The sequence below is a fragment of the Misgurnus anguillicaudatus genome, chromosome 3 (genome assembly GCF_027580225.2).
Source record: "Misgurnus anguillicaudatus chromosome 3, ASM2758022v2, whole genome shotgun sequence".
Lineage (NCBI taxonomy): Eukaryota > Metazoa > Chordata > Actinopteri > Cypriniformes > Cobitidae > Misgurnus > Misgurnus anguillicaudatus.
The window spans coordinates 22,529,674-22,557,227 of record NC_073339.2 but is presented as its reverse complement, the minus strand read 5'-3'; the positions used below and the strand labels follow the sequence as shown (position 1 = coordinate 22,557,227).

At 35.8% G+C, this 27,554-nt stretch overlaps 2 protein-coding genes across 4 annotated transcripts in view; one reads left to right on the top strand and one right to left on the bottom strand.

Moving 5' to 3' along the window:
• The window catches only part of pibf1 (progesterone immunomodulatory binding factor 1), a 50,185-nt gene extending 29,236 nt beyond the window's left edge, over positions 1-20,949 (bottom strand). For both annotated transcript variants that reach the window (XR_008644438.2, XM_055205162.2), the window contains exons 1-10: positions 20,603-20,949; positions 19,831-20,141; positions 19,408-19,508; positions 18,982-19,180; positions 18,710-18,829; positions 18,118-18,251; positions 15,106-15,214; positions 14,819-15,000; positions 14,052-14,177; positions 6,200-6,298 (exon numbers count right to left, since the gene is read on the bottom strand). Coding sequence is in view for 1 of the 2 variants with exons in the window: in XM_055205162.2 (XP_055061137.2) it covers positions 6,200-6,298; positions 14,052-14,177; positions 14,819-15,000; positions 15,106-15,214; positions 18,118-18,251; positions 18,710-18,829; positions 18,982-19,180; positions 19,408-19,508; positions 19,831-20,079 (1,319 nt within the window). In the remaining variant the exon portion in view is untranslated. The remainder of the gene's footprint in view (positions 1-6,199; positions 6,299-14,051; positions 14,178-14,818; positions 15,001-15,105; positions 15,215-18,117; positions 18,252-18,709; positions 18,830-18,981; positions 19,181-19,407; positions 19,509-19,830; positions 20,142-20,602) is intronic.
• Positions 20,950-21,516: 567 nt separating this feature from the next.
• gpalpp1 (GPALPP motifs containing 1) lies at positions 21,517-24,417 on the top strand. Of its 2 annotated transcripts, none has more exons than XM_055205172.2 (7): positions 21,517-21,707; positions 21,884-22,016; positions 22,160-22,288; positions 22,428-22,683; positions 22,939-23,103; positions 23,312-23,413; positions 23,891-24,417. In XM_055205172.2, the coding sequence occupies exons 1-7, from the start codon at positions 21,623-21,625 to the stop codon at positions 24,107-24,109; spliced, it is 1,089 nt and encodes a 362-aa protein (XP_055061147.1). In that variant the 5' UTR covers positions 21,517-21,622; the 3' UTR covers positions 24,110-24,417. The 2 variants fall into 2 exon arrangements, with proteins under 2 accessions (XP_055061147.1, XP_055061148.1); XM_055205173.2 differs by having other exon boundaries at positions 21,518-21,707; positions 22,163-22,288.
• Positions 24,418-27,554: the final 3,137 nt, after the last annotated feature.

Genomic DNA, 27,554 nt, shown 5'->3' with positions numbered 1-27,554 from the left:
TCTGAAGCAAAAAACAGAAAAAGGTTGATGATGATTTCTGGTTCCCAGAATGCTTTGCATGAGACTGTTATTGTAGTTTTATTCTGTAAAGATAAAGACTTGTTAATATTTAAAATGTATTTAACTTTGAACAAACTCTTGCCAGTAAATAACTTAAATTTAAATCTACGGTAAATTACCAGCAACCCAGCTGCAATTACATTGTAATTTCTACAGAATTTTTACAGTGTACAAATGCACTAACCAAAGTTCAAAACTGGTTGAATCAAATTTGTTTCATTCTTAATAACAAAAAGACTGTTGTGATGATGTTTACAAAAAACCTGTGAAACCAAAAACTAGAATTTGATTGCAAGATGCCCACTGAAAAACTACCAACAAGAAGTAGATCTTCTGTGTTCATGGGAGTTGAGGAATTGGTAGACCAGTTTAAGTATCTTGGGGTTATACTAGATTCAAACCTCACTTTCACAAAGCACATAAAAAAGGTAACTGAAGCTATACAACTGACAAAATTACAAACGACTTAGGTCTTTCATTACAACAGAGGCTGCCAAATCCTATCTCCACTTCTTACATTGAAAACTGCTTCACAGTTTGGTCATTTGCTAGTGTCGCTGCATTAAAACACATTAATCAACTTTATAAAAAGCAGTTAAGGTATTTGATAGGAAACCACAGTTGTTTCACCATTGTTCAATTCTAGAAAATAATACGTTTTTAAGTTTTGAAAATCTTAATGTTTTTAAACGCAGCTGTCTTATCTATAGACCCTTTTACAGCTCACGTGATCAATTAGCCTGTGCGCGCATTTAGGGAACAGACGTGGTGTTATTCCCCATTGGTGCTAACGTGTTAGCAACTCAGAAAGTTTATTAAAACAGTTTCCCAGCATCAAAATGTCTGGTTGTTGAGTTTGGTTGCACTAATATAATATACTAATATACGTATATATGTATCTGGCAACTTTATTTTTGGCCATCTGCTAACGTCTTCTATCTACTCCACTATAGTACATAGATCTGGTAGCTGTGTTGAAAAAGTTGATAAAGATAACTTTCTCTGTCTGTGTTGCTTCACTGCTGATTCTTGCCATACTTCTGTTGCCTAAATGCACACGCATATGCTGCCACGTCATCATTGTGTACAAACAGTAAAAGGGTCTATAGGTCAAATGAATGGAATGGCCCCACCACTCCTGGGGGACTTTATAAAAAAGTGAAATAACAAGACTAGTACAATTACTCGAGGGGACGGTGAAGTACTTTTTAGAAAGTCTACGTTTGCACAAAATGTCCTCTCTATTAAAGGCTGCACAGATTGAAACAGTATGCCAATGGAAATTAGAAGTAGCCCTACCTTTGTGTAATTTAAGAAACAGCTTAAAATATGGCTGAATAATAATAAAAAATTTGAACATTGGGTAAAAAGGTAGATTTTGATAGGTAGATTTATTTTATTTTTATAATAACAAGCATGGGATGTCTATGTACAGACATTTACGTACCTTAAATAAGTATAACTATAGACTATTAATATTTTATATGTATTTTTAATGTTTTTTTTAACTTTATATATTTATTAATTGTTATGTTGTTTGTTAGTTTTTTGTTTTTATTTTTGTATGTCTGGGACTACAGATAGAAATTAGCATTAATTTGTGCTAAATCCAGCGTATTTATGTCAACTTCGATTGTATGTTCATTAATATGCATTGGGCGTATTCACAAGGGGCGTCAGCATTAACGCTTCCCATTCACTTTTAGTGGGTGACGTCATGCGTTGCCGAACTGAATTGTGGATCCGTCGGCACCGCGTCAGTGCCGTTGCTTGCGACAGAAGTTGAACATTTCTCAACTTTTCAAGCGGCAACGCGTGCGTCAGCCAATCAGATCGCCTTATGCACATTTCCTAGACAGAGCCAGCCAATTACGTTTATGGAGGAACGGAGCATGTGTAGCGGCCACTGTGATTGGCTGTTGGCCACGCTTCAGACAAGCCTACCGTTAAGCGTTAACGCTTACGGCCCGTGTGAATGCGCCGTAAGAACGCATGAATGAAGTTTCAGAATGTGTAGACACTGTCGAATGCACTCTTTTAAAAAGCTGCAAATAAAATATGATGCAGTGTCCAATATACTGGAACAGAGAATAATGTTGCAACACACAAGTGTAAATACAATTTAGAGTATTATATGTCTTTAACCAAAATTACCCATATTGTTTTCAGAGTAAAACAGCAACATTTTAATATGCAAACTTTATTATATCCTGTATGTAATTTATTGTATAATAGTCTCTACCTTGGCTCACTAAGTGATTACCAAATTTATGTAGATGCCAAGCTTAGATGTGGCTGCCTCTGACGTGCAAGGTATATTTCCTAAGGCAGAAAGTTATTCAGAAAGATCATGAAAGCCCAAATCTTAACATGCCCAAACAGCCTTAGTATCTGTTTGCATCCTCCTACAGATTTCTGAAGTATTAAACAATTTTCCTTTAAATTGAGAGTGCCCCAGGAGTTTTGGTAGAAACTGTCACCACACCTTTGCAGGGGCTAAACTGGCAGGTCAAGATTTCACTTTTGTTTATGCTGTGCAGCAAATATATGCAGCCAAATGCAAGCAGTGTTGTAAAGACATTACAGATGATGGGCTGAGATATTGGATATTTTTTAGGTATGTACTAGTATAAAATAAATTACGTTTATTTGTTTACATAAATTCAGAAAAAATGATGGGTGAGGACACAGGCCGTTGGAACAGTTTGTTGTAAGGAGTGGTTATCTGAGACTAAACACAAGTAAATATTTATAATTGCTGCAATTAATTTACTATAAAAGCACACTATCTTGAAAATATTCTATATGTCTTCTGGTACAGTACAAATCCATTTGGTACAATTTAAAAACATTCCCATTCTGCTTCATTAACTTTCTTGACATGATGCAATGTAAGGCAACTCTCATATCTGTTCTCCCCTCCCCCTCATAAATTTGACAGCCTAAAATAGAGCCGCTGGACAACATGTCCACTGACCATAGACCCGACCTCTCAAGATCGAGGGGTAAAGGAGCATCTGTCATTTTTGTCCTCAATCCAGCTTCTCTCTGAATGTGAGCAATCTGTATCCCAGGGCTAAAAAACGTGGGGTATGCCCAACAACTGTGCACATAGTATCTGCTAGTATGCAAGGCATGTGCCAGGAGCTCAGTGATACCATAAGCCTCTCACATGGGCCAATAAGGGTTGACCATTCAAGATGGAAGTGAAGAGCCAACAATATGCACTTCTAGACATTTATTTAACTATTTTCTTAAAAAATATATATCTAAGGTAAAGGCACAGAAAGGAGGAAAAGAATGACAAAAAAGAAAAAAAGAAAGAAAGAAAGAAAGAAAGAAAGAATGAAAGAACGAATGAAAGAACGAAAGAAAGGTCTAACTCTAGAACTGTAAAGCTGAATTACGCCTAAATCATGATTTAGAATGTGTGCTACATCTCCGTACCTTTTTGGCCAAAAAATTTATATTTAGATCCCTTCTATCAATATGTAGTTGACTCAAATTGCCTCTTCCCTACCTTTAGAAAAACTAAACCTGTGAATGATTTTCGGTGTGTCTCGTCCCCTCTTTGGAAATTCCTTGACCCTTGAGAATGTAGGCTGATTGTCTTTTTTATTATTATTCCCGTTTAATTTGTTGCTATTACCCTTTATTTGATCACTGAACTACTATTGCATGAGAGATTGTATAATGGATGACTGTATATACTGCTATAAAACACCTGTACCACAATTTTGTTATTGTAAATCTTTTATAAATAAAATAACAACAGTTTAAAAAAGAAAGAACGAAAGAAATAAAGAAAGTTTATAAGATGTTTTAGATCTTCAAAAATCTGAGCAACTGAAATTGCATTTATTTTATCACATATAGTCGCCATGGTTAGACTACTCAATTTCTAAATTTTAGGCATTTGTTTTATTTTTTCAATTGTCTAGGCTACTGTTTTGGCTACATGGGCAGGCAGGCATGCATCAGTAAAATATGCCAAAATACCTGTTTCATTCTGTTCAAGCTAGTTTAGCAAGTTTTCTCTCATCAACGGCGCTTGCCAGTACTGTTAAAATCAAAAGCTTGGATGCTACACATAGCATGTCAGAAATATACATTCACTGGGCTGAAGTGTACTTGTATTTGACTAGAAATGACTTTAATTTGCTCTAGACCAGTGGTTTTCAATTCCAGTCCTCGGCCCCCCCTCCCAGAACATTTTAGATGTCTCCATATATAAAAACACCTGATTCCGATCATCAGCTCGTTAGTGTGTTAATTAAGGAGCCGATGAGTGAAATGAGAGCTGTGTCTGAAACCGCTCCCTATCCACTATATAGTGCACTATATCGGGTGTCGGCCATTTTGTAGTGGTGTCCGAAACCTGAGTGAACAACTTCATTCCCTACATTTATTCACTACTTTTTACCCACAATGCACTCTGATTTTGAGGGTACATTCGATGTACACTCGTTCACTCATATTTCCCATGATGCAACGGGAGACGAACGCGTAACTTGAATCAGCTGAAGGATATACTGACAGTAAACACCAAACATTTTCTTGTTGTCAGTTATTTTCTACTTTTTGAAAATAAACAAATGAAAAATAATTGCGTTATCTTTTATTTAAAATCTTATACACATTTTTATTAAACAATAAATAAACAGTAAATAAATATTATAAGCAGTTGTTTTGTTCTCTTTATTATCAACTAATACAATAAACATGACAAATGTAAAAACAGTTAGAAAGTAAACTTTACCATTTCAGAGCACAATCAATAAAGCCACACATGTGTTTTTAATGAATCTCTGCGACAGCTCTCTGACGCATGATATTTGCGTCAGTGTCCGAAATCGCTCACTCATTTTCATTTGCTTCTTCCCCATATAGTGGACTCAACTGTCATTCCCCATATAGGGAATAGTGAATGAGTGAACGAGGGAACGGTTTCAGACACAGCTCAGGTGTTTCATATAAGGAGACATCTAAAACATTCTGGGAGGGGGGGCCCGACGACTGGAATTGAAAACCACTGCTCTAGACAAGTCGACAGGTTTCTATTTATTTACACTGATTACCACAGCCCAGTGTCTAGATTGTGATTAGCTCTCCTTCAACTTAACTAGCTGATGTTCACAGTACAAACACGTGGATTTGTCATGTTTTTTTTCACAATAGAGTGATTAACAAAAACATGTTCAACACCTATGACACACTGTAAAGCCGTGGGAACGTTTGCTGTACAACAAATTCCCTGCTCAAGGGAGTAGGCTCCAAAAATAATTATAGGTAACTAGGAGTACAACAAGCAGCATACAATACTTTGAAATACTAACTTTGATTATATTTTGGTTTGATTTGTCATTGGCATGCATTTGTTTAAGACAAGAACTAATATTCACAGAGTGAAACACTTTCCTTTTTCTGTAGGCGGTAACAGAGGTTTAAATTTCCTTCTGATGTTGTATCAAGTGCTTATTATTGTTTCTGAAAATCACAGTAACACCCAAACAATGCCTCACCCACTTTTATTTACAGTGACAATATATGGCCATGTCCGTCAACAGTTTACTCAAAGATTAGCTGATTATGTCTTGAAGGAATCTAGTCAAGCTTGAAAAGTATGACTCCAAGAAAAACAATCAAAAAGGACCGAAAAGAAAGGTAATTTTTACAGGTTTGCGAAATGCACGCAAAGACTAGAACAGTGTTGAGGCCACATTTCATATACAATGTGCTTAATAATATAAAGCACACAAATTAGTTTTATTTCACTGAAGTTAAACAGTAGTGATATTGTGATGCATTAAATGGTGACATTTGTATTGTGATGTGTTTTGTACATAGTATGCAGCACTAATTTAAAAAAGGTAATGACATTTATAAAAATTTCTTTTGTACTCTAAAAATTCCTAGAAGGTGATGGTCTGAAGTGGCATTTACTAAATTATTAGTTGTTGAAATAGCTATGATTCCCATGCATACAGCTGTCATGCTTCATTTCTTCTGAACAATAACTGTTGTTGAAAAATCATGCACATGCATTTACTCAAAATATTTTTGAACAATGAAAGAATGGCAATCAAAAGCTCATGGCAGTGTAATGTGATGTATATGTCAGAGATTTGCATGAACTCACTGATCTAAGAGTTGATCATATTTGGCTTGGGCATCTCTTTCTGCATTCAAGGCTCTTTCTTTCTCAATGACGGCATTATCCCGAGTTTCACGAAGGTTTCTGAAAGAAAAACAAATACGGCGTAAATGGGCTTTGCAGCATCGTCATTTCATTCTATTTAATACAGATAATCGGGTGATTCTCACGAAAACTTGGTTTTAAAAATGTCAAGCATGAAAATGTAAAAATTGCTTAAATTTACTTTTTTCCCACCAGACATTGAAAAACAAAGTCTGGAGTAAATGGGAACATTAATTTAAAAACTTTTACTTATCATTTAACACTTTTTGTAACATAATTTAAAAAATTGTCCTAAAAAATCTCATTACCGCAACAGTCAGAAAACATCAACACTGACATATTTTCAAAATGACATGACAAACCTGAAAGAACATAATTTGGAGATTCTGCACATGCATTTAAAATCAAAGTATTATGCTTCTATTAATTAAATTAACATTTAATAAGCATCTGTTGCGGTAATGATAATCAAAATGTCGTGTAAGCATTCTGACAAGACAATATTTCAAATTAACTGTAAAAAAATGATCTTAGCTGGTAGCCATCTTGAAGTAACTGGTCCTTGTGCTTGGTCACTCAAAATCAAACTTTATTAAAATTCTGTATGTGTGCTTAAACTGTTCTCAAAAAGTGTTGCGGAGGATGAGAACATCAGGCATGGACACATCATTTTCCTAATTTTTCTTCATTATTATTATACATGAATATTCAGGAAATACTTTTTCTGTCATCTAAAGTAGTCTAGCAAAACATCCACTTATTTTTTTTCTTAATATTTTTGTGTTAATTTGATTAAATTACAACATAACGCATGTTCAAACACAGCCGGACACATTGCGGTAATGAGAATTTCAGCAGAAAATGACATAAAATGTACAATTATAAATTCTTATGTTGAAATCACACATTGTGCAAGGTAGAACACAGTATTGTGTTAATTCTGATGCTTTTTAATGTTACTATATTACACATTTTAAAGCTAAAATCATTAGTGCCGTGGTGTTTCAATGGTTTCGTGAGAATCACCCAATCTATGATCTGTGATTATTACATAATAAAGCAAACAAGCAAACAAAAAAAGAACGGCACTACAGGAGGGCAAACTCCACCTATGCTTATTCTACCGTAATGAGAGTATGCATGTAGCCCAGTTTAAGCTTACTGAATGCATACAGTATTTGAAGGCAAACTGCAGCTGTGCAAAGAGTAAATGGTTTAGAAAAGCACAAAAGGAGGATAGCAGATTTTAAGATGACATACATTCTAAGGTAACAGATTTTTCTAAATTGACATAAATTAAAAACAATTTTAGAATAAGAAACATTAGGGTGACGTTTCCAACACTTTTTGACTTCATGACTTTTCCAGCCTTTCACCATCGAAGGAAAAGATTAAACAGTTTCACTCAAGAGTAGGGCTGCACGATTAATCAAAAAAAAATTCACAGAATCTCGATTCATACATTAATGCGATCTTCTTTCTAAATGACGCTGATTCACTTGCATATATTTCCCTGTATTCAGATGCTACCTTCACATGTTCATGTATTTACATTACAATCCAAGATGCTTTATCAGTCAAACATGCTCACACAGTGAAAAACAAAACCCTATTCATTCACAACTCAGACCTGATAATTTCTCTCCTCTCTCTTCATCATTTGCTGTGTTCCGCTGTCACAAGTCAGGGTATCTGCACATTTTTTAACAGCAAATTTAATGACTTTTAAGACCTTTTTAAGTCCTCTAAAATAAAAATGTAAGACTTTATCATAAAAAACAGGAAAATGTTCAGCGCGACACGACACAGAATTTTGTGTTGAAGCATAGCACGGCACAGCTCGCCTGAGCCACACTCAAGACACATCACAGGGAAACAACAACTTTTATACTAAGTGCTAAATCGCCTAACAATTCTGACATGGTTGACTGTGTATGTAAAAGTCTGCCTTTAAGGTACTTCAGTTAATTTCTAAATTCTGGCCCCTCTTAACATTTTGAAAAAGACATGGAGGACAGCCCAGAACATTACAAAATAGGGGTGTGACGGATCACAAAACTCATGGTTCAGATCACATTACGGTTTTTGAGGCACAGATCTGATCATTTTTCAGATCAGCAAAAAAGGGGTATCAAAAATTTAGTAACAAATTAAGAAATTACAAACATTTATAAAAAAGAACAAAGTTGCACATTAGGTAAAGTCTTTGTATAAATTAAATATGATTATTTTTTTAGAGCTACAGAAGGGATTTTCTCTTTGTCTTGGGTTGTTTGATTAACATTAATGACACAGACTTAAGTAGGTTAATTGAGTTATATTGTATTTAAACACAACTTAATTATATTTTTACATATTATCTGTTTTGTTGTCAGACATGTATATCAGGGCTCTCAAGTTTTACCAAAAGTTTGGAGTGAGATCAAGTTTTTGCTAACTGTTTAATTTTACCTAATGTTTAGTAAACAAACCGTTAATGGGCCCCATTGAATTTCATATTATACTTTATCCTACTATGGAAGTGAATGGGGCTCATTAAAGGTTTTTCAAGTGGTACCTAAATACATTTTTAAATTACATTTTAGCATATTTCATATAAATGTACTAAAGAACAAAAAAATGTAGGCTATATTAAGTACAACATTAGTACATGAAAATAGAGCACTTCAAGTGGATTATGGAATTGTACTCTTTTAACTTGAGCTTACTGTACACATACAGTATTGCAGAACATTTAATGATGAAAGGGCAATAATAATGAAATGCATCTCTATTACATTTTATATATTTCAGGAAGCCTCTAGTACTTTTCTTAATTTCAGGTAACTAAAGCTTCTGGTTGCAAAGCTGTTGGAGTTTTTGACTGAATCAATAATAATTTAGCACGAATTTGGCTTTATTCCCCAATATTAGCTTTCATTGTTTTTGATCAAAGGCAATGGTTTCGTTCAGGAATTGTAAAATCAAAATGATTAAAAAACGGGTTATATCTACCGCATTCATCGGATCTTGCTCATCCAACTTCCACTCCGTTAAATCCATGTTAGTAATGAACTTGCTAGCAGCGGGATAACATCACCAGAAACAACTTCTCGTTTATTTTTGATTGCCTGGTAGAATGCATTGTGTGAACGACTTCATTAGGCGCTGCAAAAAAACGACAAGTGGATGACATCAGAGTAACGCGAGAGCGATTTGAAATCAGCCTCCTTCGCAAGATTTCTCGCGGTACCCCGATGTCATCTGCGTGTCGGTTTTGTAGCGCTGCGTAAAGTTGAAAGCACACTTAAAAAACTCGAAGGAAGCAGCTGAACTCGACAGAACTGCCATGCGCCTCGTCCATTTATTGAATATAGCAGGATAATTTATTTTTTTACTTCTCAGCGTGAGAAATACAAGGTGTGGCGTGTGAACTGACTGTATTGCGTGTGTCTCACGGTCAATGCGTGAGACTTGAGAGCCTGTGTATAAAAAAAGGGTTACTGACTAAAAAATAGTGACTAAACACGACCCAATAACACGACCCTCGTGTTTAATCCAACCACGTTACTTACTGCTTAAATCCTGATTTATAGCTAAACGCTTCTGACAATATCACCATATATTTACATTTAAGAGCTGATATAACATTACGAGGTGATTTTGGCTACATTACCTGTGTGTCTCATGCAGTGCAGAGCTTTACCGTTGCTCTTCTCGTCTTGTTGTGTTATAAGCGCTTTTAAAAGTAAAAGTATTATTGTAGATCGCGTATTCGGCAAACCTAAATACAGTGGGTTTACATAGTAGATTTGGAGTGGGAATTTCCACATAAATAAAAGAAAAAACTGAAGAAAAAAAAAGGAAATACCTATGTCCGTTTCTTAATCTGAAGGATGCAGCCTGCAGGTCACATATTCAGACTACATAAGTCATCAAGCCTGGTTTATTTAAGTTAACTGAGAATTACATTCGCAAGTCATAAACATACTACAAAAATTTACAATAAACTAAGAATGATAGTCACCTTTTAATTGTTAATATTCTGAAATAAGACAGTCTTGATGATGTATGCAGCATAGAAATGTGACCTCCAGAGGCTGCAGCCTTCAGATTGAGAAACGGCCTCTAATATCTAAGTTCCCCATCAGAAAGGGTTTTTAGCAAATTCTTTCTTCCTGATGCCTCAAAATGTTGATCGTTTAATGTTTTAAAGGGTTCTTGTTTTTAAAGAGCCACACAGATCCAAAATCTAAACTAACCTTTATTGCAGTGTGTCATGTAGCTGTCCATCAATATAAACAACGTGTAAAGTAGTTGAACCAAAAAGTGCACGATTAATAAAGTTATTGGCTTCTAAAGCAGGGAGTCGACTCTGAATCGCCGAAATGAGTCGTTATAGGGAGTGAACCTTCTTCCTGATATTTGCCACGTCACACGAACGCATCCACGTCACATGAGATACTAATCTCCGCCTACAGCCTTGCCTTGCGTGTGCGACGTATGTTGAAATGGCGTCTTTAGCAACCTGACCGAACTGCTAGTTAATTAGCTACAATGACACTAACATTGTGATTATACTAAGTCTGAGTTAGCTAATGTACATCAACACCTATTATGTTTACAACATTTAATTTATATCACAACATTAAGTCATACAGTAAGACTATCTCTTACCATTTGTACGTTAGATGAACTTCATCCACGCCGATACCCAATATCGGAGCCTAGCATGTCCCTCCACTTATTCAGCAGCCACGATTCCGGGCTTCCGAAAAGACGCTGGCAACGACCGCTAATTATATCCATCTCGTCATGCACGCCGAGTTGCATCAACGTGATACCCATTTCAGTTTAGGGCTGTTGAAACTAATTTCAGTAATCGAATATAATTCGAATATTAAAAAAATAATACTAATCGAATGTTAAAACTACTATTCAAATGGGATTTTAAAAAAAATAGATTTAAAAATATTATTTTTTATGTGTTCACTATCTAACGCATTTATGCTGTTAAATACCGCTAGCTACCTCGACCCGCATTTCCATCATTTCTATCGGCTAATTCATTTGAAACAAGACCAGCAGCAGGAGGTACGTGAGAAAGAGAAAGCGGAGCTGATAGCGATTGCGGAGGAAGGTTATGAGGAAGACGAGAACGGAGCAGCCAAGGTGAAGAGGACAGTGTCAGGAGAAAACCGCTCTCAGTCGGGACGACCGTTTTGGGAATGTCTTTAATGCTAATTTGTTTGGATAAGTTTGTCTTTTCGACCAGTGACAAAATACTTGTTCAAGATCACACTTCCTTTAAGGTGTGTTTAAATGAAAAAAGAATAGTGAAATTGGAGGCCAGGGGATGTGTGTGCTGTGTGTAAGTATTGCATAACTAATGATGCGATCTACGCAGCCCTCATACGTGAACAAAGAGAACTGCGTTGATAATGAAATTTTTCATTAAAGTTGACAACTTTGTTAATTTTGTGTCTAAGCTTAATCATTAATTAGCAAGAAAGCTATCACCTGTTACATGTATATTAGTAATACTGCAATGTCTTCTAGTGGACATAATTTAAAACAAGTCAACTATACGAGCTCATAGTGGCATTGACAATGCATAAGCCCGTTTTTACAACGTGTGTAGATAGCTATAGTAAATATTAATAAGTCAAATTTGAGCATTAAATAATCGATTATAAATCGAATAAAAAAAAAAAATAATGAATGAAATTCGAATGGGATAATAGAGGAAGATTGACAGCCCTATTTCAGTTGCTTCTTTAACTTGGACCTCCATAAGTGCGACCAAAGGAGAAACAACAATGACAATAGGGTTTTCACAACCCATCTTCATAGCGACCATCGGAGCTAGCTGATAAATTAAACGTTTGCCTCATCCCGTAGGAAGGACGGCAAAAGCATCTTTCCCATCAACAAATGCCTTGATCGCGTTTCTCTGTTCCTCTTTTAAAATCAATGCTCTGTCGATATCTTTTAGAACAGACTCAATGTCAGAATCCACACATTTGAATTCTACAGCGGCAGCCATTTCGTTGTAAATAGATTCAACACACGCGCTCTTCGGTGACATGGTTGATTACGTTACTGTTGATCATCTGTCCATCATCGTATAAAGCCCGCCCTGACAATTTGATTGGTCGACCAGCTTTGGGTCTTGCATAGAAGCTACTCAACGGAAAAACCCCAGACCGATCTTCCCGTTCTCAAAATGTTGTGGGCAGGGCTAAGATCGGCTGGCACCCAGGCTATATAAACATACAATATATGAATTAAAAGAACAGACCCTCTGATTTCAAACAAAAAAATCTGTTTTATCCTACCTTCATGTGTTCTGTTTTTATCACCTCTCAAATGTGTAGGTTTTATCAAAAACACCAAATTTTGAGCAAAAAGCTGAGATAATTCCATTTTTGTGAAGGACTTTTGTTAGAGATCAGATACAGAGCGATATTTAAAACATACACGGACATACAGCTGTTTGCCCTAGGGCAATACTTCCGGGTTATATAAGTGGATAATAGCGGTATTGCAGATTGACGAGATAACTCGTCAATGGCGGGGAAAGAGTTAAATGAGTGTAAAATGGCTATCGTCATGATGAATGAGTGATGAATGATGTCGTTGTCAAAGAGTCACGTTAGCAAGCGGTTAACGCATGCTGAACTTTCGGTTATGCTATGACCCGGTTATTTTACATAAATGCTTAAATGAGTGTTAAATGTCTATAGTCGTTTTTTTTGCTTGGATTAATGATGAATGATATCGTTGTTTAAACTCTATATACTGTCAGAGTCACGATAGCAAGCGGTTAACGTAACTCATGCTCACTAAGGGTTTTGCTATGACCCGGTTAGTTTACATAAATGCTTAAATGAGTGTAAAATTGTTAGTTTCGATCGTCGTTTGTATTGCTTGGATTAATGATGAATGATGTGTTTTGATGTTGACAATGTCTTCTTACTAAATCATGTTAGCACGAGGTCAATACATGTTGCACTATTGTTGGTCTGTGCCACTGATCTGTGGTCTGTGCGACTGATCTGTGATTTGTGCAAAGACACTCTGTCAGTTGACCAATCAGAGCAGAGTAGAATACTGAAAGGTGGGGTTTAGGCAGACTGAGTCGTTGAACGGCTTCACACGAATCGTTTGGGGATCTCTGAGAAATGGGGTCATTTTAAATTTATATTTTGAGAAAATTACACTGTTTTTTGACCTTGCATGCATTTAAACCTGTTGTCTGGGACTTATAAACAGTGATAGGATGCTTTAAATTGTCATCTTACTGGCTCTTTAAAGTTTTAAGGTTGGCCAGTTTGAGTGTACAAAAGCACAGTTGTTATTTATTCTAATTTTAAATTACTCATCTTAAGGGCCTAAAATAAAGAAAATATACTTTTAAGACACTTTATTATATCTAAAAGTCCTGTGTAGCACATTTTCTACTTGAATGCAATAAATGTTTTTGTGGAAAAAATTTGAATCGTGTGAGAGAATCGTGATTTAATTTCCCATGGAGAAAAATTGTTACTCACATTTTGGGAAAAATCGTGCAGCCCTATTCAAGAGTAATTTCTATCCAATGGAATGTTTCAGACCCAAGTATTAAAAACTAGAAAAAGTAAATTCATTGATTCTATATTTTATTAATTTCTATGAGTTTCTTATGCCTGGAAATTACAATTGTGAAAGGATTTTTTTTAAATCTTGACCTTAGATTAAGAGTGTTTCCTTTACATGATGGAAATGACAGAGGTTGCCTGGGTCTACTGGGTAAAGTTAATTAACTGTTCACCTGTTCTCTCTCTCAAACATCTCTTTGGACGCCCTCTGCAGGCTCTCAATCTCATGACTCGTCTTCAGCCGAATTTGCTCTAGTTCATCAAATAGTTTGTTTTCATACTCTGTCTTATAGTGATCCCTGGTGGAGAGATGTAATCGTTACAAAGATATGTCACAATAAAAATAACTTCAATCAAATATTAAAACTTAGATCACTTGGATCTTGGAAATGCAAATAGATTCTTACATGGTTACATAATAACAGAGTTTTACAGATGTTAGATTTAAGGTTTTTTCACATATAGTTAATTTTAAAAACACCAAACCCAGTTTGCTTAAAGTGAACCAGAAAAGGAATTAGGCGAATGTGACCTCAGTCCTTTTTGTGTTCACAATATAGTGGACTCAAAAGAGGACCCAGTTCTTTTTTCTTTTCCTCATCACAACTTCATAAGAAATCAGACCCCAGCTTTCTGTGCTGCAGTTAATATTAATACATGTCAAAACCACATGTGAAGTGGAACGAGACCTCCTTTCTTTTACATGTCAAAAAGAAATCGAATCCGGATGTGGTTTGAGTATGGTTCGCTGTTTTGTCCTTTTAGGGGGGTCTGAGATCATTTGGATTGTTCACATATACACACTGCTCCAAGAGCATTTGGAGGGCTCAAACGAACTAGGTGTGAAAACACCGTTAGACCTCTTTGGCAAAGCTGTACTATTCACAAAAACAGAGATTTGTCAACTGAAGTTAAATAGAATATGATGTCTGTCACATACCTAGATGCCACATATTTTTCATAAGCATCTTCCCTTGCTTTCTTGGTGTCCTCGAGCTGGGTGTGCAGCCTGTCCAAACGGTCTTCTTGATGAGCACAGCGCACATTAAGCTCCATGTTCTGTTTGTTCAGATATTCCTTATCCTTCTGCATTAATGTCACTGACTGCTGCAGTGTAACCACCTTCAAATGCAGTGAAGGGAGAGTGGTGGTAAATTGAGCAAGTAAGGCAGGAAATTAGAGAAAGATCAATTTATAGCCATATACTGACATTTAGTCTGACATTACCTCTTTATTTAGGTCATCCCTCTCTTTGGTCACTGCAGTGTGTATAAGGTCCAACTTTTCCAATTTCTTTCTCAACTCTCTCACCTCAGTTTCATACCCATCTCTCTCTCTATAAACACAATTTAGAAGCTCATATTTTTATACACACACATACTCACAGAAGTGCAGTATTACGGGCCAGTCACACCAAAAGTGCTTTAAACGCTTGCAAACGCAAGGCTCGACGCACTGCCTTTTTTTAAAAAAGAGCAGTGCGACGCGGCTTTTCATATTGCTAAGCAACCACCGAGTCAGCTGTCTTGTCAATCAAATATTGAAACGTGAGCGCTCTTTTGCTGTTAACTGTCATATTAGTAGAAACTTTAAAAAGAGGGCGCTTGCTCTGACCTTGTTTGAGGGTGAGAGGTGCTCAAACACGCAGGAGAGAGTGAGCGAGTGGAGTCCGGTTCTTCAAAGCAACTGTAAACTTCCCTCACCACAACGTAAGGCCCGCCTCTCCCCTCATTCGATTGGACAATGGAAAGACTCGAATGACGTCGGGCGCTTCTCTGCTCTCAGTGCTCCTTCAAAAACGTGTGCGCGGCAGGCGGCAAAAAACCGCAAGGCGCTTGGCGCGCATAAGCAGCGCGCAAACCCACCCTGCCCATAGAATATCATTCAAAAAAGGCGCCTGCAACTGCCATAAACGCTTTTGGTGTGACTGGCCCCTTAGTGAACTAAACATAGGCATATAGTACATGCATAAATATAGACGGTTTCAGCATTCAGGAGTTATTTTACAGTAGCTTATTTCTGATAACAAGGGAAATAAATGACAAGTAAATTACCATCATATCATGTCTTTATATATCATATACGTGTATCAACTATTACACTAACCTAACAACAGTGGTGTAAAATTAATGTATACAATGTTAGCTACAGGTCCTTGAAATCTTGCCTGGCTGCCAAACCTCTCCACACAGTTGTAATCCATAATACATATAATTTTCATATAAAAGTAAATATGGCTTGAATGAGACTTGAATTTTACATTCTTATTTTGTCATTTTAAAGCTTGACAGTGCTAATCCTTATTCACTGCAAAGTGTGACCAGGATATTTTTAAATCACAAAATCAACGTAATCAAAAACAATCACAAAAGAAAGAAAGTCATATAGGTCTCAAAGTAAATGAGTTGAAGGAACAGTATGTAAGAAATGTATATCAATTAATCATAAAATGGCCCTGATATGTCACTTCGGCATTCCAGGACCGACGTTGCCTACCTCTGTACTACACTATACTACTAACTATAAATAACTACATGTTAACTAACTTTCATTCAATTGCAACTATATGTCAACTAACTGTCATAAGAGTATTAGTAGACTGTAAGGTTAGTATTTTCGGAAAACGGTTAGGGTTAGTGGAATAATTAGACAGTTGAACGTCTGTTGAGGGCTCATGACAATAAAGTATTAGTAGATATTAAGCGGACAGTTTACTAATACTGTAAATATTGGTATATCATAAGTAGTTGCAAAGTTACTTATAATCAGAGATGGGGAAAAGTACACACATCCTTTAGTTAAGTAGAAGTGCAGATAATTGTGTTTAAAAATACTCTGGTACAAAGTCTGGTTGAATTGATGGAGTGTAAGTAGTGTAAGTTTGGGGTGCAACATGCCAAACATATTTAAATAAGATTTTATTAATACAAAAGAAATTCCTAAGAATAATGAGTAACTCAAATAGATTGTCATCATCTGCTCCGCTTTTTATAAAATATAATATCTTGACAATATTTAATGTTAACATCTTTTGCATAAACATCTTTATGTATAAGTATGTGAATATGATAAAAATTATGCCCAGAGCTTTTAAAAACTTTTTCATGTATTCTTCAGATGTTCATGCCTACTCCACAAGGCGCTGCAAAGATTTTTATCTTCCTTTTTGTAGAACTACAGCTAATCAATCTACACTAAAATACAGAGGGCCTTCCCTCTGGAATCATTTAGATTCTGCATTAAAGACTACAATCACTCTACCCTCTTTTAAAAGAGAATTGAAAAAAATGTTAATATACAAATAAGTTTATTTTGTAAATTTGTTATATTAAAATGATTTATGTATTGATTATATTGTCTTGTTTGATCATGTAATATTGTGTTTCATTTAATGAGATTTCAGGGAGGTGGTTTTATAAGACCTTAGGGTCTTCTCACTCTCTCCCGTACAGTTTTTTTTTTTTTTTGCTTTTTTTCTGTTGTTTCCTTTTATGGATTCATTAAAGTTGTATTTTAAATGTGCAAATAATCAAATCAAATCAAATCAAATCAAATCAAATCATTAAATTTGGACACCCCAGACATCCCTCTAGCTCCGTGCCACCTTATTGGAGTATTCCACTGTATTGCATAGATGGGCTGATCGTGCTGAAAGTCGCAGAGGGGAAAGAGCCAAAGTCTGCCCTGCAGCCGTTTTCAAATTAAATTTAAAGGGGACTGAAGCAGGGCTCAACATAAAGGACTGCCCGGTGGCCCGGGGCAAGCGTGAGAGACGTTGGTGCCAGTAAAAAGTATTGTCCCTTGCCTGATCGGGCCAGTGCTTTACCCTCTGTCACTGAAATATATTTTCCTTAATGTATATTATTTAACATCTTGGAAGCAGACTTTACTTGGGTAAAACACGACGAAAGAAACAATGCAAAATTTTGGCAGGGCTGTAAAATTAAAAATTAAAAAATACAGATTAAAAGTAAAGTAATGAGCTTGTTTTGAAAATCTAAGAAGTAAAATTTATATATGTGGAAAAATGTAAGGAGTAAAAGTAAAGAGCGAAAAAATAGCGAAGTAAAGTACTGATACCAGAAAATTATTTGTACTTTGTATTTGTTACTTCCCATCTCTGCTTATAATTAGTAAAATGTCTACCCTAATGATGAATAAATTAAAGAAATACATTTTTGTGCAAACTAACCATTTATCTAGCATTCAGCAGTCAGGGGTCAGGGGCTGTAACCTTACCGTTTGATTTTGTCGTAGTTCTCATGTTTGTAATCTCCTTCCTGAATAAGTAGTTTGGTGTCAGCAAATTCCAATGTGAGTTTCTGACAGCGAATCTCCAGCTCAGAACGCGCTCTTCTCTCCTCCTCATAACTCTGATTGATATAAAGCAATGAATGTCAAAATAAATTAAATCTGTTGTACTCTGTACTAAGACATTTGGTAATTAATATGAATGATAATATAAACTGATTAAAAGTTTGTAAAATTAGTGATCTCTATTGGATGAAAACATAATGGTGAATTTGAATACTATTTGAGACCAAAACATATGTAAAAGTAATTTAAGGGCTTTTTACACCACTTTCAACCCACATTTAAAAACATTTACTAGTTGTGTTTAGTAAAAATGCTGAATGGTAATGACAATCTCACATTATTATAATTTTTTTTTAGGTTTCAAATTACTTAACAATCAGAATGACATATTCACTAATACCAAAGAGTTCACAAACTCATAGCTGTTTTTATTGACCTTCTAAATATAAAAATAAGAACTATAAAGCAAGAGATTCCAGAATTACAATTATAAAATCTGAAAAAAGCTTCAGACCTCCATTATTGATTTTATTTGGTTACGATAACTCTCCAGATCCTCAGTCAGGTTGGTCTTTTTCACCTGCAGCTCAGTCACAAGAGCCCTCAGTGGGTTCACAACCTCATAGAACCGAACCTATGTAAAGAAAACATGCATGACCAAACTCACACATATTACAGCTATGCTTCTCAATACTAAGCTCCCTGTTCACTAACAAAGTTAGAGCTTTTCGTGAGATGAAACAACAGCATCAATATGGACCATCAAGTCCATAAACCAGTTCTTACTGCCACATATTCAGGAATGGAGAGTTTGTCCTCAGGAAGTTCCTTCAGCTCATTGTACTTTTCGTCAGAGAGCTCTAGGTCTCTTAGGCTTCTGCGGAGGTCCCCTGCTCGCTCACACAGCTGACGGTTCGTCTCTTCCAGCTGCTTCTGTCTGAGCATTATGGTGTCCATCTCTTGTTTCCTCAGGGCCTGCTGCTTCCTCCATAACAGACCAAATCAAAAGACACATTTTAGGATGCATGAAATGGCTCAAGAAGTGCAGTCCTCTGTCATTTGTTGACACGTTTGCTAGAGATTTGTGTGACTAAAAGCAACAAAACTCTTGTTGTCTACAATGAGTGTAGGTTCACAAGAGAGTTTGATCAAATACCTTACAAGTCATCATTATTACAAACGTTATTTGTCATCAATTATAGTGTAATTCACCTGTTTTCATCTTGCTGTAGTTTAAGTTGGCTGTCAAGGCGCAAAGCAAGCACCTGTTTTTGATGAAGAGCATCGTTGAGCCTTTCTTCCAGCTCTTCTATCTAAATACAAATGACCAAAACAATCATTACTTTAACTTCAGGTTAAAAAGGCTTATATACATTTTAAACGTTTTTGAATGCAATTAAAGGCGGGGTGAATTATCTCTGAACATACCCCTACCCCAATAGAATCTGGACCTTCTTTTGATAGACCCTTCCCACACATACGCAACCTAGGCAAGGATGTCGGTTAGTAAACATGCCTCTTACTGCCGTGTGTGTTTTGGACTCCCTTTTTCAAAGTGTTCAAACATTATGCACCCCGCCTTTAAATAAAACTGTGACAGCACAGTAATTCTTTATATAGTGATGCAACCATTGCCTTGGTAAGGTGGTCGACTTTAAGGTTGTCTATTAGCAGATTTTTCTGTGACATTTCTATTTTAAGCTTTTGAAGGTTATGTAGCAGCTCTTTTCGTTCCAGAAGCTGCTTTGTGACTTTCTGTGCACCATCTTTTTCATCTGAGGATGATATCTCCTCCGTGGGGACTGTTGTCTCCAGACTGATGTCCTCAGACTCAATGGAGCTAGAGATGTTTGCTATGGGGTCCTTTTGCTTCTTAGGTGGCATTTCGACGGATATATAGTACCGCTCAAAGTGTCCTACCACACTTTATCATGTAAGATCACTATCTAATGTAAAACAGAAAAAGACATCCACATCACAATCAAATAGGGTTTTTAACAATTAAAATGATGGACATAAGCTAGTATTTTATTTTTAGAAACGATAACACACAGTGCAAACGTAATTGATGCCTTTACGACGAATCTCTCAAATTGAACAAAACCTTTTAACTTACATGTTTGCTAGCTAACTGTTAGTCGACGTCGTTTTGGTGATGACACTCAATTCTACTTAGAAATAGTGAAATTACAACACTAGTCACTCTTACGAAAACTGACCATGGTTTTACCTTAAGTTAGTTAAAAAACATGGTTCATTTTCGCAAGGGCAAAAGTAACCGTTGCGACTGGACTGATAAAATTGAGTAACGTTAAAGATGGCGAGTGAAGCAATAAGACAAGAGCTCAAGAACTCAAGAAAACGATAGGTATTAAAGTGAAATTAACGGATCAAAAGGCAGACTTACCTTTACTGGTGGCTAAAGCAATTCAGGAAGATGAATTGCGTTTCATTTTACCTTAATTCATTTATTTAGTAGTCAAAATTATTAATATAGGTTCGTACGGGTAGTAATGTATGTAAAAGGTTAAACTTGAAATTCCCAAAACTACCTATAAAGCTATTTTATAATAAAAAGGGGACATAGTTATGTATTCAACTGTTTTCAAGCGTCCCGCCGCCAATGGCAACAACGTATGAAAACAAATAAGTGAAGTGAAGTTTGCGTTAAAGAGCGTCTCGTTTTTGAAACGCGTATGATAAAAAATAATGCGCCACCTTTAGGTAGTGATGGGCGACTTCGAAGCAATGCTTCATGAACCCTGGAAACATTTACAAATCTTTTGTTTCGAATCATTTGTTCGAAGCGTGTTTCAAAAAGTCACGTGATTTTCGAAAGTCCTATGATTCACCACAAGGGGGAGTTGACCACAAATGATGGTTAACTCGGGTCAGTTTTATTATACAAGTTCATAAAACATTCATCCTTCTGACTAATAACACTACAATTTTGCCTACTTTTTGTTTATAGGCAGATTTAATTACAAACATGTGCATAATTAAAAGGGGGGTTAAAGTGTTAATGATCTGTTTGCCCTAAATAAAACTAAAAACACAAAATACACTTTTACGTACAGTTAGGTTAAATAATACATTTTCCTAAAACATTTTTTTTATCGTGTAAAAAGTGTAAAAATGTTTGGACTGAGATCTTGTTGCTTTTACAACGTTCACCATGAGATGACGTCATATTTAGGTGTTTTGAGAGGTTCAATCGAGTGAATAATTTTTCTAAGCAATTGGTTCAATTGATTCGAAGCTTCGAAAAGCTTCGTTTCTCCCATCACTAGTAGTGCTTTTATTTTGAAATTTGTTGTGACCGGAAATATTGGAATGTATACAGGAAGTAGTAGCGTATTTCTCATTTTGTTACCGAATAAATGTTTGTTTCGTTTTATTCTAACACAAAAATACATAATATTTTTCAATGTCGAGGCAAAACATAATCGGACCTGCTTTGCCACCGATGATGGAAAAAAGCAAAAATGATCATTCACATGACGAAGGCGCAAGTAATTTATGTTCATACAAAATGCTTTGATTGCAGTTCTTTAAGCTGCAAAATAATTATTTTAAGTTTATTCTGTATTTGCTTGACTGATTTATCGTTAAAGATGTGGTTTTCCACCAACAGTTAGATTTTACTTGAATACAAATCTTTGTTAAAAAAAAGTAAATAACCTTCCAGTTATAGGTCCAGCTTTGCCTCCACTGTATAAAGCTGTTACAGAGTCTTCCGATTCATGTGATGACAGTGACCAAGAGGAAGTCGTGTTTAAGAGGGCTAAATACTCCTCATCTAGGAACCGGCCTTCCTCAAAGTATGATCGTTTATGTTTTTGTGTTATTTTATGTATCAGATCTTTTTAAACTTTGTAATTATTAATCATAGTTTTCTGCATGTTGTTAGTATTGATTATGGTGAAGGAAATAAGTTGCTATCAGTTCTTCTGGTTATCACCAACAGGGGCCTAGTGAAAGAAAAAACATGTATAAAGCAAACAGACAAGCGTGATGATTATGAAGGGGATGATTGTTTCTTTGGTCCAGCTCTTCCCCCGGGATATAAAAATCAAGACATAACACCTGAACGGTACTGAAATTTACCAAATAATGTACTGTGTATTTCAAAATGTGCCATAAGGAATAGGTTAAAATTAATCAAACTTATACATATGTACTTAATATTTATATTATATTCTATAATATTATAGTATTTCTTTCTACTGCAGGCCATCTGTAATAGGACCTGCCCTTCCTCCAGGCTTTAGAATACAAGATGAAGAAGAAGACGTGGAAAGTTATGATGCAAGAGGAGTTTTAGGACCATCTCTACCGCCAGGTTATAAACCAGATTTGTCAAGCAGTGATGAAGAAGATAATGATGTCATTGGCCCCATGCCAGCAAAAGGGGCAGCACCGGACTCCGTGGCACTGGACTTTGAAAGAAGAGCCCAAAGGATGAAAGACAAACTTACAGGAGTTGATGTAAACGGGGTTTTTTTTAGCTAAAGATTTGCACTTTAGTTTGGTTCATCAAGCACTGTCCTATTATTCCAGTTAGTTTTAACTCTTATAATAGCAATTAAAAATTATTATTTTTCATTGGTCATGTATACTTAATCATGAACTTCCAACAATTATTTTATTATGGTCTACCTAGAATGCAACATGTAAGCTCAAAAACTACTTTCCAACATGGAAATGCATATAGACTGACCAGTCTTAAAAACTGCATTTTAGACTGGTCCAGCAGTGCCTGCCAGAGAGAGCTGGATGACTGAATTGCCTCCTGAGTTGCAGCATGTGGGTCTGGAAGCACGCACCTTTAAGAAGAGATCAGGCCCAGAGAACAAAGACCGTTCAATCTGGACTGACACTCCTGCTGACCGTGAGAGAAAAGACAGGGTGGGTAATAATATAATGTAGTTAAGATTTAAAATGTGTGCTTAGCATGCTGAACACATTGCAGATTTACCAATGAAGTTATTTTGCTTGTGGTATTATCTCTGGATTAGTGCTTTCTGCAAAGTTTTTAGATTTATAGGACAAAAGCTTTGTGTACATGGAATGGAGGGAGGCGTTTGGAAATTTTCATCTTGTTTGTCTTTCTTAGGAACGGCAGGAGGCTAAGGAAAAAGGTGAATCGCTCAAGGACGAGGGACCTCGCCTTTCTCAGAAAGAGCTTGAGATGGCTGAAAAAGTTTCAAAATATAATGTAAGAAATTATGTATGACAAAAACTATGACATTATTACAAAAATTTGCACTAAAGTCACTAATTATTGAAAATATTGTTCTAAATTCAAGGTAATCATGACTTTATTGAAAGCATAATATCAGATACGTTAGAAAGTGTTTTAACCTCAGTTTTCTTATAAAAGAATAGTTAAGTAAATCCACTTTTAAATGTATTCCAATCATTTAAAACAATATAAGATGTGTGTTTAAAATGATCGGATGTGTTTAAAATGATAAGAGGGATGAAATTAAAATCAGTTTTTGGGTCATTAACATTATATTGCAAATTCTTTCAAATATAGACCCTAACATTTAAATTAGGATTATGTAGATCAGATGCATGCACCCTTAAACCACACAGTTTAATACATGCAATTCCCTGAAGTGTAATACACACAGTCAGCCTGAAGTGCAAAAACACGAATTTTAATCTTAAAATGCCCATCCCTGTTTAGGAGTCCAAGCGTGGCGAATCTCTCATAAGTATGCACACTAAGAAAATGAAGAAAAAAGCTCAGGAGGATGCTGAAAAGCCTGTGGAGAGAAGACCCTTCGACAGAGACATGGACCTTCAGGTCAACCGCTTTGATGAGGCCCAGAAAAAAGCCTTGCTCAAAAAGTCACAAGAGCTGAATACCCGCTTTTCTCACAGCAAAGATCGCATGTTCCTGTGACAAAGATTAAAGATTGTTAAAGATTTTTTTCAAAAGACATTGCATCACCTGGAAAAATCATCAAAACATTGTCAACTTTGTTAACAGTTGTGTGTGAATATGTAAGACTGATGATTCTTCATTAACTTGCTTTTTATACCTTAAGTCTAATTGTAAGTGACAAAATTATGTAACTTAGTTACTTCTTCATGAGTACTGAATGAGTGGTTCTCAAAATCGGTAAAGAACATGTCAATTTTCACCTCAAAATTAAAAGAAAGAAGTAAGATATATTTTGCTTTTTGAAAATAAAGCTGTTTTTAGGATCATTGTGAATGTGACATTTGTTTTCATTAAAAATAAAATTTTCCATTTCTCAGTAGTACTATGATAGAGAAAGACTGGGTGTAATGAGTGTTTTTCTCAACCCTGCTCCTCGAGGACGCCTTCCCAGAATGTTTTAGATGTCTCCTTATTTAAAACACCTGTACCAACTGGAAACATCAGAAGGGGGTCTTTGAGGACCGGAGGGGTATTGCACAAAAGTAAGATAAGGGATTAAGCTTGGATTTTCCAGTTATCCTGGCTGAATTTAGCCCTGACTCGGTTGCTTGAAGGGAGGCTAAATGAATCTAGATGAAGTTACTATGGAGATTTACTCTTTGCAGCTAGCCTGCTCCAGAGCAGGCTAACAACCAGGCTAAGATTAATCCTAATGATTAATTCAATTCAGAAAACTTTATTAATTCTATGGGGAAATTGCTTTAATGTTACAATTATAGAAAAGAAAGAAATGAAAGAAAAAATTATTAAAACCATAATTATATTATTTAAAAATTTATAAATAAGAAATAAAAAATTATAATAAACTATACCCATATAAAAAGGGTAATTTACTTCAATAGTGAATTGTCCCAGCACTTACAAAAGAGGAGTTATACAGCCTAAAGGCCACAGGTATAAAGGATCTTCTAAAACACTCAGTAAAACACTAAGCAGTGATCAGCCTCTGACTAAATGTACTTCTCTGGTCGGCCAAAGGGATTGTTCAGAATTTAATTTAGTTTTGACAATATTACAAAGTCCAGCTCCATACCAAGTACAAAGTCAGCCCCTCTTATTAATTTGTCCATTTTATTTCTGCCACCTTCATACTAATTCCCCAACAGACCCCCGCATAAAAAAATTATGCTAGCCACCACAGACTCATAAAACATCCACAGCATGGTATAGCAGACTATACAATTTCAGATTAATCGACTAGTTCCTCTGTCATTCCTACTAGATATTCATGTGTTTTAGTCACTTCATGGTCCTGCATTAAAATACTAGATATAGTAGTATGCATACTGTTATTTTAGTGTTATTATGAAGACTGCTGTCAGGGGTTTGATGAATACATTTATTAATGCAGTTGTTGAGATAATTAATGGCTGATGAAGTTGAAAGGCAGTTTCAATTAAGTACATATGTCGACTAGCATTAAGGCATGAGAAATATCTGACACAGAGGTACAGATTCTCAGGTGATGTAAGAAATGTCAGTCTAGCACTGAAATCACTTCTACAAGATTGCAAGTAACAGGAACAGATTACTCCATAAAGTGTTACATTAGGACAGTAAAACAGGCATTCTTTTGTATTACAGCTTTCCCTATTGTCATTGGATGCAGTGGACTGCACCCACCCCTGTGCCAGAATATGAGACTTTTTTAATGTTAAAATTAGTACAGACGACACAATATGTCAGCAGACACTACCTTATGTGTAGATTTATTTCTGCAATCAAGTCACCAGCATGCAAAATGTTCTTAATCTTGATTTTCTGAAAGTGATGGATGGTCCAAATTATTATGCACATGCTATTTTTGTTTGTTTTTTAAAATAAAGTAAATACGTTTACAAATTGTATTTTAATCTCATAGTTATATGACAGTGTGCATGTTATTCTAATATTTTAAATAGGCTACTTTAAAAAAATATGCAAATCATGCTTTTCCAAATTATTATGCAAAATGCACTTTATCAAAATTCATTGTGTTAAAATGATCCACAAAACAGATCTGTCAAATGTGCTGCATGGACAGATAATAAAAAAACATTGTAAATCAAATAATGTATTTAACACAAGTTACATAATAATATATAAGCATATTTTTGACATGACTTTAACTCTCCCATTCATTAAACTTGTAAGTCTATAGTTTCTGTCTTTATTTCACTTGAAGATGCTAGTAATGCATCCCAGAGTTGATGTTTGAATATGAATTATAGTGCTGTCCACCTCACAGATCTTTCATGTAATGATGCTCCATAGACTCCCAAGGCTGAGGTCAGAGGATAGTATTCATACTGTAACTACATTTTTTTCTTATTTCATGCCCATATTAAAATAGACAGTGTTGCTTTTTGTAGCATGCTATAGTGTATTAAGTAAATTAATTTCAGAAGACATGATTTCTTTATCCCCATCTTTTAGGTACTCTACAAATCTTCCAGATGTCCTTCTGGCCCCCCTCAAGGGACCTACCATCTTACTTCCCAATATTCCAGTCCAAACCAGCCTTGTTTGAGCATGATGGCTATTTACCAACAATCCAGAATATACTATTCAGTGTATTATGGCATGTCGATGATTAAATCGACATGTTTGCTTCTTAGCAGGTGGCATTTTTCTAATATTTTCCTAAAAAAATTCTTCATATGGTCAAATGTACAAAAATCTTATAATAATTCAATGATTTCTGTCTAGTTCCATCAAATATAAATTGTTATAGGAAATAAATAGCTTTTTAAGATAAGGCACACCTTTTTGCATCAAATATTGTATATGCACATAGTAGTAGTTATGTGTTTGCAGTTTCATTATGAATTTTTATGAGTTTTATACATTTTTGCATCAGTGATTCTGTGATCGATCCTGTGGTCTGTTTAAGAATGCCGTGAACGTGCACTTATCCTAGCTAGCTACACCTGGCTTGACATAGCTCCACTTTCTCATCCTGGCTTAACAATCGTGCAACAGACTTAGCCAGGATGGGCTGATTAAACTAGGTCAAGCTGGGCCTTGTCTGTTATCCTGTCTTTCTTAATTCTACTTTTGTGCAATACCCCCCAGGATTGAGAAACACTGGTGTAATGCATTAATTGTTGTTATAGTGCAGGGGTCATCAATCCTGGTCCTGGAGGGCCGGTGTCTCTGCAGAGTTTAGCTCCAACCCTAATCAAACACACCTTAAGCACCTTAATTAGCTGCTTCGGGGATGCGCTCAGCCCCGACAAAACGTTGCACAACGTTTATTAAACAGAAAAGGTGATGTGTTGAACACCCTGTTGTGATGACGCAAGAGTTGTAAATACGGTAGCTGAGAGGCCATTCTTTGTGTTCTTTTTTGAATGTTTCTGAAGCCTGATGAAATCGTTATAAATGTGTGTTTAATACTGTAAAATACCCTCGATGTTACAGT

Bases quoted from the DNA above. Each gene is read 5' to 3' on its own strand.
- gpalpp1 (XM_055205172.2), top strand. From the start codon at position 21,623: ATGTCGAGGCAAAACATAATCGGACCTGCTTTGCCACCGATGATGGAA. The intron at 22,017-22,159 runs GTATGATCGTTT...GGTTATCACCAA, and splicing joins AGGAACCGGCCTTCCTCAAA to CAGGGGCCTAGTGAAAGAAA. The intron at 22,289-22,427 runs GTACTGAAATTT...TTTCTACTGCAG, and splicing joins CAAGACATAACACCTGAACG to GCCATCTGTAATAGGACCTG.